Source organism: Aulonocara stuartgranti (assembly GCF_965226115.1).
Source record: "Aulonocara stuartgranti genome assembly, chromosome: 9".
Classification (NCBI taxonomy): Eukaryota; Metazoa; Chordata; class Actinopteri; order Cichliformes; family Cichlidae; genus Aulonocara; species Aulonocara stuartgranti.
The window spans coordinates 10,133,289-10,145,632 of NC_138960.1; the positions used below are offsets into that span (position 1 = coordinate 10,133,289).

Here is a 12,344-nt window from a genome sequence, read left to right on the forward strand (position 1 = left end):
TCATGGAATAAACACTGATGGGTCATCTGTAGGAAGTACTATTGCTGACCTGACAGACTCGACCTTGTTTACAAAGAAAGAAAGGAACTGATGACATGTGTCAGCAGAGGCTTTCAGGGTTGTTTAGAGTAGAGCTGATAGTCTTAAAGAGAACACGGCGATTATGACAATTTAACACAATGATCTGAGAAAAATATCTGTTTCTCTCATTTTTACTGTATTCTGATCAAATTTCCAACATTCTTTTAACATTTCAAAAGAATTTGTCTTTCTTCCACTTTCACACTTGGACCTAAAAACACCAACATCTGTGCATCACCCTTGTGTCAGTCTAATGAACCTAACATGTGATTGATACATAACACACATTCACACTGGCTGCATATATCAGTCCGGGGGGGCAGAGCAGAACTCTGTATGAATCAGACGCGCTCACATATTCAGGCTTTCCAGAGGCGTTTACCATCAGAAGAAGCAGAACAATGAATCATCAGCACCCTGCAGAAGAACACAGCAAGCAACAACTCTAACAATAAAGACGTGCTGGAGCCAAAAGATGCAGATAGCGAGTTTTAAACGATAACGCACAGGATCAAAGGGGGAGAGGGTAAAAACCCACTGCCTCCTGAGATAAAGATCAGCAAGTCAAGCTGGCAGCAGACGACACAAAACGCTCTCTGGAGGAGGCGGCGACTGTGGAGCAGGCCGACGGAGAGGCGGATCGGCAGACAGGAAGCTCCCGGGGTCCCACAACAAGATGTTGCGCGTCAGACTGGAGCAGGATATCCCCATGTTGGTGACACTGCCCATCGAGGTACAGCCCAACTTGGCAAACCAACCCTTCCCTTTCTTGGACACCACACTGGCTGATCTGGGCATCCAAGACTGAGTCTCACTCCGTGTGGGGACGTTTTTTTGTTTTTGTTTGTTTTTTAAGAAGCAATCATGTGTATATATTCAGCTCAGAGCTGAAGGAGAGGGTGGTTTGGGTTGACAACAAGAAGACCCATCCTAGAGGTACGGCGGTGGGATCCAACTGCAGGGATGTGGTCAGATGGCAGTCTGTGGAAATCAGGTGACAGTGAGAGCAACTTGATTTTCCTATTTTGTCCTTCAGATACGAGTGAAAGCCCAGATGCCAGGAGACAAGCAGCTCCAGGAGGTCCTGTACAGCACCGAGGTCCACACTGACCGCTCCTTCTGCTGCACTGGAATGGATATCCTGCCCTGGAAACAGACGTGTGCAGGTCTAGAAGCAGTTTAAATCCCATACTTTTTTGATCTGTGAGGCTCTTAATGTCACGTCTGCAGCCATGAAAGTCAGCTCAGGGTTTCTTGATTCTGATTTTTCTTTGCTGTGTCACATTTAGCTCATATCTGCATTGCCATGCCCTGAAAACAAGCTGCCGGGCTTTAGTCAGGCTCAGGGACAACGGGAGATCTGAGGAGCAACACGATGAGAACAACTAAAACTGAACAAACTTAACATCTGATTACCTTTTTTATTTGTAAGAAAAAGTTTAACATGAACGCGCCAACTGTCCACAGCAAAGCTTATTATGACAAGACTGCTTTTATTCAGTGATGTCAAAGTGTCATCACTTCATACCTCTGAACTGACATTAGATGTATTGCATACCTTGTTAGAATTACACTGTTGAAGCATTTGTAAAAAGCTTCTGTCCTTGTTAATTTATGTTTTAGGATAAGTTTTTGGGCTGTGTAAGGTCACAGGTTGCATTTCTGAGCAGAGTAGTAAAGGTAAAGTAAGTGTTTTCAAAACTAGCCACTCAGCATGTGTACAAACAGTGAGAAATCTCTGAAGAAAACCGTTTGAAGGAGCAAGAGCACACGCTTTTCTCCACAGGTTAAAGCCCGCTGACTCCCAAAGAGCAATGGGAATGAAAAACTCTCCTTAGCAGATTAAATCCATTACTTCACACTCTTGAGAACAAAGCAAGAAGTGTGTCCAAACCGCGTAAAGAACAGCAGCAGCGATTTATAGTGAAGCAGGAAATCAAAATACAGAACACAGGATGGTGAACCCGAACTCCTAACATAAGAAAAAGTAAACACGGCATGCACGTTAACAAGGGTCTCTGCTGTGCAGGAAGTGAGGTCACAGCTGCTTGGACCTCAGCACTGTGGTTCTGGGCAAACTTTCTCATGAGTGCTACTGAAATGTTCTGGCTTTCTGTGGAGGAGAAACAAACTGAGAGTTAGAGGTCAACACTGGAGACAGATCACTACAAAAGAACCAAATACTGATGAGAGTGCTGTGCACGATGCTAAGAGACATTAGATATGAAGCTCTGAGTCATGAGGGTTCATTCAAAGGAATTTTAACATGCAATCTGATGAGTTATTCTGCATGTGGCCATAGAAATCTTCACCTTTATCAACATCCTTGTTGCCCACGACATGACTGGAAGCAGCAACTATGGGTTTCATTAAATTCACGACCTGAAAGAGATAAAAAAAATAAAATAAAAACATTTAAGAAAAAAGTGTAATTAAAAATATTTTTAAAATTTAGGGACAAAATGCACAATGTGAAGTAATTCAAGATTTACATCAGAGCATGTCAAAGTTTCTGCATGTGTTGGATTGTAAGAATAACTGATTTAACATTTAATAAAAGAAATGATTGGTTGGAAGTTTTTCCTTTCAAAGCATCTTTCTAAACATGTGAACAGCTGCTCTTTAATAATCAATATGAATCAAAGACTTCTGTCAACACAAAATAAATGTAAGGAAACACATCCAGTTTCTATAACTGACGACAAGCTTGGACCACAGTGATCTAAACTCATCCTCTACATTGGAAATGTAAACAAATGTAAATGTGGTTTTTACTGTACCAGAGCAGGGCTGTGTGTGTAGAGCACAGCCAGGCAGCTGAACACTGTATTGTTCTCTTTTTGGTCCTCTTCGAGCGGGAGACGAGCCACCAAAGCTGGCAACACCGGTCAGTGAACACATTCAGTTTTCAGGCCCCTCTTCTGTGGAACCAGCTTCCAGTTTGGATTCAGAAGACAAGATTTCAAGATTAGGCTTAAAACTTTCCTCTTTGGTAAAGTATATATTTAGGGCTGGACCAGGTGACCCTGAATCCTCCCTTAGTTATGCTGCAATAGATGTAGCCTGCTGGGGATTCCCATGATGCATTGAGTTTTTCCTTTCCAGTCTCCTTTCTCACTCAGTATGAGTTAATAGACGTCTCTGCATTGAATCATATCTGTTATTAACCTCTGTCTCTCTTCCACAGCAGGTCTTTTATCCTGTTTTCCTTCTCTCACCCCAACCGGTCGCAGCAGATGGCCCCGCCCCTCCCTGAGCCTGGTTCTGCTGGAGGTTTCTTCCTGTTAAAAGGGAGTTTTTCCTTCCCACTGTCGCCAAAGTGCTTGCTCATAGGGGGTCATATGATTGTTGGGTTTTTCTCTGTATCTATGAAGCGCCTTGAGGCGACTTTTGTTGTGATTTGGCGCTATATAAATAAAATTGAATTGAATTGAATTGAATTATCTGAGGAAGAAGCAGAGTTGGTTTGTTTCCAGCTGAAATCATCCAGGCTCAGGAATTTGAATCGATCCACATCATTTCTGCTTGAACTAGAGAACATGAGTGTCGACTTACATTTGGTCTGTGAGACACATGTCATAGTGACAGTATTTGGGTTAATATGGCATTACTCACCCTGGTCGCATTTCTTCAATATCAGGCACCAAGTTCAGGAACTCGTTCTTTGCAGCCCGCGCAAGGTAGGAGGTCTCCAGAGTGGGAACCATCGGGAAGTTTTCACAGTCTGAGCAGGAGGGACTGGAGGCACGTGAGCTGTTCTCAGGGGTCCTTTAACACAAATCACACCAAGTTAGAATCAAATAGATAACCTGTCAATAACCGTTTGCAGATCGAGGTCAATGTTCCTAAAAATATGTTTACTTCTGGCCCATGGAGCCACAGCGCGAGTCCGAGAGAGAGGGGCAGGTAGAGGAAGGGGTGAGGGTAGCACTGCTGAAGCTCGTCACGGATGGATCACGTCCGATCGGTGAGATGAGAGAAAGCTGAAGTGAAACAACAGCAGGATGAGGTAGACGTCAATATAGGAACTCCCTGATGTGACACAGAAAGGCTATTTTTTTATTTCTTTGTATTATTTCTCACCTTGCAGTCACTGATGCTGTTCACCAGCTGCTTGTATTCAGTATTGAAGGTGTGTGTCAGAAGGCGCAGGCACTACAACACAACAGGAACAAGACCGATCAGCTCCGAGCAGAGAAGGAAGAAGGCAGCAACAAGAACGCCCACTAAGCCCACGTTTTTCTCACCTTGGTGGCCAGCTCCTTCTCACGCTTTCAAAGGTGGTGCTGGAGATCTGCGAGGAGACGGAGGTGGATGTGGACAGAGTGCCGGAGCTCACGCTGGGGGACAGAGACTCACTCAGGGACTTGGTGGTGGGAGCTGTTCCCACGGGAGCCGCCTCTCCCAGAAGGTGACGGGTCTTTTCCACTTGGACGAAAGATGGGGGCGAATGTGAGGTGGGGAGAAGAGGGGAGGTTAGTCATGTAAAGTCTGTACTCTAAGAAAAAACTTTTTAGAATAGCACTTTGGTCTTTGAGCTGAAAAGTCATTTTTCCCTCTACGATATTAAACAGATTTATTTCTTTATGAATCTTTTAAGGCCCCACCTCCTGCAGCTGCTCCATCTTCTCCAGCTCCCACTGGTGCTCTAGGATGAGGCTATCTCCTCTGGGCCTCCAGCCGGCCAGGTTCTCCTCTCCACGCACATAAGCCACTGATGTGTCCAGGACCTTCCTCCTCCTCCTCTGCATCCCTGCTCAGGACATGAGCCCTCATTAGGATGAAGCTCTCCACAGAATTATGATAAAACAGCTGCCGTTCTTTAAACATGTTTCATGGCCGCTCACCTGAGCTTCCAGTGTCAGACATCTTACACAAGCTCAGCTCGTAGATCCCAGTCACTCGGTTGCTATAATGAAGCAGAAGTTTTGAACAAGGAAACTTTGTAACAGGGCAGATATCTTTGATTGTGAAACAGAGATGGCCACAGTGCAGCAGCCCAGATTTACCAGTCAGGAGTTTTGGAGTATCCAGTCCCAAAGAGGTTCTTGAGAGAACGGGGTGGGGAAATCTTGGCGTCTCGGGAGTAAAAGACCGTGCAGATGTCTTTGGTGATAATGGCAGGCTGGATGCAATGGTCCAGCTGCAGAGAGGAGATAAAGGGTGTGTGTTAGACACGATGACATCAAGAGACTTAAAAACACGTACAAACAGGTACAACACGGCGGAGCAGCGGCTGACCTCCAGATACGCAGATAAGGTCATGTAGATCTTCTCTCCGTAGGGAGTGACGCGGTTGAGCAGGAGGGAACCTTTTAAGGGTGTTTTTATTTGTGCTCCCTGGCCTGGAAATAAACGGTTTCCGATCAGACCTGCTTCATCTTTGTGCCCTTGGTATCTGACTCGCTTGCTCCCCCATGCATTTTAAAAGAATCCTTCTCTTCAGCATGAAGTTCTGGCTCAGCTTTAGTGTCTGCGTTACGTGTACACAAAGACAGAAACATTCAATGATAAAAACACACAGTGGAATAAAATTGTAAGACGTCATCAGTTGATGCAGTTTAAGGACACTTGTTGTTCTGTGCAGTCTCACCTGGAGCTCACGCTTCTAGTTCATGCCATCATGACCAAAGATTCTTCAATTAATAGTTTAAAGATGTCCATGAATGCACTGCTAACTGCTCTTCACCCTGATAAAAATCAACATGCATTTAGAATAAGAAACACTTTTACAAAACCAAAAGCTTCACTGTACTTAGTGATTTATACGTCTACAAAACAGGTTCAGTTTGTAACTGAGAGAGCGGCTCAGTGGTGCTGAATTATATTTCCAATAGAAACACAATTTCATATGTTGTAGTAACAACACACTGCCACAAGATGGCAGCCTAGGCCTACTTTACCATGCTGTTCCAGTACAAAAGAAAAAGTGACAGAGCCTTGAAAGAGTGACAGAGACACTTTTTATGAACTCATCTGTAATGTGTCACCTTTTCTGTAGGATGAAGAAGTGCTTCCCTTCTTTTAAAGTAAATACAGGCTTACAAAGATCCTCTAAACATGTTTCTGAAATAATCCTAAACACAATCATTAAATCAAAAATGCAAGAAACTATTTATTTAATCACTCTTCTTAACTTAATTCCTTAACTTAGTAAAAAAAAAAAAAAAAATAGACAAGAACTTTTCTGCTGTCTCACCTCTGTCAGTTTTCATGCTGTTGCAAGAACAGGTGGAGGTGCAGGTGGAACTTTGACTTCAGTGTGGTTTGTATGTGCAGGCAGGAGTCTGACATCTCAGGACAGCAGAGGGTTGTCGAGCACGGTGACTCCTGCTGCGACGCCCCCGTCTGACTGTCCTGAGCTCTTGGTCCTCAGCAGACGGCCCACACACTCATTCATCACCATGTCTTTACCCTGCCTGTAAGAAAACCAAGAAAAGGCTAACATTAGAAACAGCCACCAACCAATCCCTTTTACTCCACCACCCAAAAACCAGTGAGAAACACTAGCTAGTATTAACTTGGAATCAAAGTGCACTAATCCCCAGGCTCCCAGCATAACATACAGTCCAACACAAACTCCACAAACTGTCTTGCTTCAGCTGACTTTCCTTCACCTTCTCTCCAAACAATCTGTTGTGCTCTTTTCAGCACAAAGCCACACTCCTGCTCACTGATCCTCACCTCTTTTTAACCTAGTCTCAGCAACTTTGTCCCATAGCTTGCACATCCTTTCCACCTCCATCTTTCTTCCCAGCCAACTGATACATACCTTTTCTCCTTCCTTAAAAGCCAGCCTAAGAAATACGAGTTCATAAACGCCACAGAGAAATAAATCAGAGGAATAAAATGCAAATGATATTGCTTACACTGAACAGCAACACCCAGGTGAGGATTATCTAATGCCAAATTTTCCAAACAATGAACAAACCGTGCCCTTTGTCTCACCATGTCTAGAGTGTAGAGGTCAGCCAATGTCGCTCGGATCTGCTGCACAGCTTGAGGCTGGTCTGGGAAGAATCTGTCCAGGACTCCAGGTCTGGGGAGCACTTGCTGAACCTTCTTGGTACCAGCCAGGTGAGCGCTGATATCTGGACACTTCACAGCTCGAGAGCGCTCCATGAGGAGACGAGCATCCCAGCTCTGCAATGGAAAACAGACAATGAATTCTCTGCTTTTTATCATTAGATGTATTTCTGTATTAAAAAATTCCGTTTAGTGGGCCACTTTGTGCTGGAAGAATTTTTCCAGCATAAAATAGCCTCTATCATTTCACTAACTAACTTATTTCACTGCTGCTAATGACGTTTCACAAACTGTCACAGGTTTTTTAGCTTCGTTCGTATAAACTTTCTTGTGGTTGAGATTCCCGAGAAAACAGCCAGCACACTGAGCAGCAGAGGGTGACAACAGTTGGTTTCAACAAAAAAACGGCATCAAAAAAGTCACGGTCATCAGAGCAACATCAGAGAAACAATAAAGTCTAACCATGGAAGGCACAAACACAAAGAACATCAACAATGAGCACCTTTCTTTTTGCTGAAAGTGATATAGCTTTCTGTTACCATCAACTGAAACCGCCAACATTTCAGGTGTGCATGCTGGGCAGCTGAAGCTGACATCACAGCACAGCTGCTCTTCCTCATCCAGAAAGCTGTGCTGCAGTGCATCGCTTTTGGCACGCCCAGTCTGTATGTACAGAAACATAACAGAGGAGTAAATATTTGCATCTGCTTATTGAAAAACAATATCAAAGAAATACTTCACTCAGCCTTCCCCCACACTTGCAGTTGCTTGCAAAAGTATTCGCCCCCCTCAGATCTGTGGCAAGATCTGAAACTGCTGTTCACAAACGCTGTCCATCTAATCTAACTGAGCTGGAGCTGTTTTGCAAAGAAGAATGGGCAAAGATTTCAGTCTCTAGATGTGCAAAGCTGGTAGAGACAGACCCTAAAAGACTGGCAGCTGTAACTGCAGCAAAAGGTGGTTCTACAAAGTATTGAGTCAGGGGGCTGAATAATTACGCACACCCCACTTTGCAGTTATTTATTTGTAAAAAATGTTTGGAATCATGTATGATTTTCCTTCCACTTCTCACGTGTGTTGGTCTTTCACGTGGAAGTCCAATAAAATTGATTCATGTTTGTGGCTGTAATGTGACAAAATGTGGAAAAGTTCAAGGGGGCCGAATACTTTTGCAAGCCACTGTAGTACCACGCTCCAACAGTTTTGCAAAAGCTTCCCTGGAGAATCATGGAGAAAATACTTTTAGTTCCAGGAAGGAGCTCAAGAGGTCTAAAGTGTAAAGAGTAGACATGTTGACAGATGCTGGCCAATATCCACTCCTAACCAGGTCCTTTAAATCAGGGCTGCACTGCTGCTGCCATGTTTGACATCTGTGTATCGCCTGGTGCACATCATAACGTCCTTGGACCAAAAAGAAGAAGAAACAACATGAATAATACACCACTGCCTTCACAGATGACTTCTGTTAAAGCAATACCATGTTCTGATTGTACAGCAAGGGCAGAAAACATGCTCCATCACACTATGTTCAAATCCATCACAGAAACCTAAATAGCAGGTTGCTGTTTACTATTAATGTCGATTAAAATCACGATTTTTCCTGCTGATACTGTGAAGTTTACGCAACCCACAGGAGCAGTTTCAAAGCTTTACTGTTGGCAGAATGCGAGCTACCAAGAAAGAGAAAACCACTTAAATAGATTCTTTCTAACTGGCTGTAGACACATATGAAAACCAAAATTACATGTGGTTGGAGGAATGGCTTTAAAAACATCAATAACACTTTCTCTGTTGTGGAGTGGCTGATGTTCGTGATGTAGAACATCACAATCCCCACAGAACCATTCCTCTGGAAGACACTCTCTGCACATAGACAGGACTTTGAACAAATTCAGCAAAATTTGAATAACTGAAAGTAGTATGCACTCAGATCCAGCCACTCTTGACAAAGGTAGCAGCTTCTATTTTGATATTATAGCTCCGGGTGGCTCAGTGTGCTTCACTATGAGCTGACGGTTAAAAGGACATTTGTCAAACTCATGTGGTTTTATAATTATTAAACTTCTCACACGCTCAAAGACATAAATGTCAGCCAACAAGGCATCGCTCATCAAGCTTAGCTCCATAGAAATGTATGTTATTGACACTTAATAACAGCAGGGTGAAGACAGTGGCAACACAGAGGATGGCCAACAGCTTCTGTGTCAGTGAGACATTTCAGCTGGTGTGGCCGTGCTTCTTTCCAGCACTCAGCAGCTTTCTGCTGCCAAAAGGACCGTGACACTGCCCTACTTCTTTGAGCCTCCGGAGAACGACATCAATCCAAAACAGCAGACAGCCTTTTCAAATACTTTTCTCTAAAGAATGCAAATATCAAGTATTCTTGCTCCCCTTTCTTTCTGATAATGTCACTTTTACAAATCCTGTCCCATCAGCTCTCATGGCTGGTTTGGCTTTGAGGGTCGGGGAGGACAAAAAGCTATTAAGGACCTTTTGATCTGCAGTCCAGTTCTCCTCTAAAGTATTAAGGATGAAGCAACAGTGCTCCTCTTTGCTATTCTGAAATGTGTGTTAAACACAGTGTAGAAGGTAAGTAGAAGCTTACACAGCACCATCAGCCATCATGCTAAATTTGCATCTTCAAAAGTCAATGCAGCCAGACTCACACCTGATTAGAAATGTTCAGGAGACACTGTTGAATGTTTAGTGTTAACTTAAATCACTCATCATTTACAGTATTACAGAGTTCAGGGTTATGGGTTAGCACTATCATGTTACCCGTAACTGTATTAACTATGGTAGTAACTTAACTAGCAGTGTTGGTCAAGTTACTTGAATAAAAGTAATCAGTAACTAATTACTGATTACTTCCCCTAAAAAGTAATCCCCTTACTTTACTGATTACTTATTTTCAAAAGTAATTAATTACTTAGTTACTTTTTAAAAACATGATTTATGACCTGAATAGGTAATAACGCAATAGATCTTTCAGCCCAATTCTACTTTTTCTGCATCATCCATCATACAAAATGTAATCAAATGGAAAAGTCTGTTTTTAAAACTTGTTTTATTAGTTTGAATCTTTTTACTTTATGCATCAAGCAAAAATTAAATTATATGCAACATCCTGACTAGAAGAAATTTGTGGAAGAATCCGCGAGTCTCTCTGTGAATTTCCAATCCCGTAGTAGCGTACTCGGTGCTTGCTCTGAAGTTAAGGGTTTTTTCGCTGTAAAAAGAAGTTTCTAAAAGTTTTTGTCACTTTTTACGGAATCAAACTCAAAGTAAGCTCAGTACTTCCACGCTTTAAACGCTGCACGGTCATACTCTCTCTGCACTCCTCCATAGATTATCCATTCTTGATCTGCACACAGCTGTTATTGTCATGAGGCACTCTGGCCAAAAATTTTTCAGTAACGCAGTAACGCAGCGTGCTTACGGGAAAGTAACAGTAATCTAATTACCTTTTTTGCAATAGTAATCCCCTTACATTACTCGTTAATTGAAAAAAGTAATTGGATTACAGTAACGCTTTACCCCGCGTTACTGCCCATCTCTGGCTGTGAAACACTAATGAAAAATGATTAACTCAAGTTTTTGCTGCTAAAGTTGGTTCCATCAGCTGCTGAATCACAGGATGTACTTGGTTATAGTCATTTGTGCATTTTGGGTTGCTTTAAATAAATAATGATGTGTTGTAATCATCCAGATCTAGAACCTTAAACTGCTTTTTCAGTGTCTGTAAATGAATTTCTTTCTTATCATTGGTGTCGGCTTCTGATTTGTCTGTTGTCAAGGTCTCACCTCAGTGTGATTCCTCACGTTTTGTCATGATTAAAGGATGAATGTGAACACAGCTTCAGTGTAAATGTGAATGAAAAAAAAAAAAAAGCTGGAAAAAGGAGGAGCCCGGAGCTTCGTCTTTCGCTCGGCCTACCCCGCTATAGCAGACCGACCGTCAGAGACTCGAACTTGGCCGTTAAACTCTGGGGTCTGAATGCTGGCCTCTTAACGCTGCGCACCACACAGCCGGCCAGAAGAAAATAGAAAAAAAGGACATTTATCTTCTGTTGTTCAACAATTTTTTTCGTTTTTTTAAATCTATTTAGCTTGTTGTGCAGTATTGTTGCTGTAAACAGTGTTGCTGTAAACAGTGTGTCACGTTACTTGAAAAAAGTAATCGGATTACAGTAACGCCTGGGCAGTTAACATCTCTGTTAACTAGTCATGATAGAAGCCAATATTTCTGTCCTAACATGGTCGGAATATGTTTGACTACAAGCTAACATTTACAGCATGACTTTAAGCTAGCACCATAAAGACGGTAAAAGACACTGTAATATGTAGAAATGCATGTGAAAAGTGTTATATTAGCAGTGGTTGTGCTACTCCACACAGCCACTTTAACATTACTGACACTGTGTTTCTTACCTGTAAACAGCGGGTCTTGTGTGATAAAAGCTTGTGCAGAAAGTAGCAGGTGTAGACTGGTCCATAGCACTGTATGAAGTGATAAGATGTGAAAGGACATATATAGGGTACCTTAAAGGGCGCCTTAAAAGTGTTTCCCTGAGCTTTTACTTGCAGCTTGATATCTAAATAAATGTAAATAAATGTGAATGAAAAAAAGAGAAACGAGAAAAAGGAGGAGCCCGGAGCTTCGTCTTTCGCTCGGCCTACCCCGCTATAGCAGACCGACCGTCAGAGACTCGAACTTGGCCGTTAAACTCTGGGGTCTGAATGCTGGCCTCTTAAGGCTGCGCACCACACAGCCGGCCAGTTGGAAATAGAAAAAAAGGACATTTATCTTCTGTTGTTCAACAATTTTTTTCGTTTTTTTTAAATCTATTTAGCTTGTTGTGCAGCATTGTTCCACACAAATGACACATGGAAACCTAGCTATTTTTTTATTGGCTTTCACAAAATGGGACTGCCAATGTTGGAGGTGTTACTGCAAAGTCTTCCTGCTAGCCGGAAACCTGCTGGCGGCGCCACTATGTTCTCAGCACACTCTTCAGCGTCAGCTTTGTTGCCTGTTTTCGGCACACCTACCTAGTCCCACTCATCCACTTTATCTGCTCATGGCAGATTTACCCACACTGAGCACTCCTTGGATTAAGGTAAATTGAAGCAGGTCATTATAAAAAAGACACACAGTTTATCATCTTATCCTTGTGCAACAGCTAAAAGCACTCTGTTCATTTGTTTGCTAGATTAGCCGCTAGCATACACACTGT

At 42.7% G+C, this 12,344-nt stretch overlaps 1 protein-coding gene across 9 annotated transcripts in view; it reads right to left on the reverse strand.

Annotated features, from left to right (window-relative positions):
- LOC309714677 (kinesin-like protein KIF1B) overlaps positions 1–12,227 on the reverse strand; it is a 137,847-nt gene extending 125,620 nt beyond the window's left edge. The window contains exons 1-15 of one of the 9 annotated variants that reach the window (XM_082547296.1): positions 7,647–7,734; positions 7,030–7,224; positions 6,281–6,500; positions 5,675–5,771; positions 5,323–5,554; positions 5,091–5,224; positions 4,929–4,990; positions 4,689–4,834; positions 4,329–4,509; positions 4,165–4,236; positions 3,943–4,064; positions 3,250–3,849; positions 2,862–3,014; positions 2,394–2,463; positions 18–2,194 (exon numbers count right to left, since the gene is read on the reverse strand). In XM_082547296.1, the coding sequence (XP_082403422.1) occupies positions 4,441–4,509; positions 4,689–4,834; positions 4,929–4,990; positions 5,091–5,224; positions 5,323–5,346 (435 nt within the window). In that variant the 5' untranslated portion in view covers positions 5,347–5,554; positions 5,675–5,771; positions 6,281–6,500; positions 7,030–7,224; positions 7,647–7,734 and the 3' untranslated portion in view covers positions 18–2,194; positions 2,394–2,463; positions 2,862–3,014; ... (2 more) ...; positions 4,165–4,236; positions 4,329–4,440. Of the gene's footprint in view, positions 1–17; positions 2,195–2,393; positions 2,464–2,861; positions 3,015–3,249; positions 3,850–3,942; positions 4,510–4,688; positions 4,835–4,928; positions 4,991–5,090; positions 5,225–5,322; positions 5,555–5,674; positions 5,772–6,280; positions 6,501–6,853; positions 6,879–7,029; positions 7,225–7,646; positions 7,771–11,538 lie in introns of those variants that run through there. The other 8 variants (XM_082547298.1, XM_082547295.1, XM_082547292.1 and 5 more) reach the window with 8 other exon arrangements.
- Between the last annotated feature and the right edge of the window lie 117 nt (positions 12,228–12,344).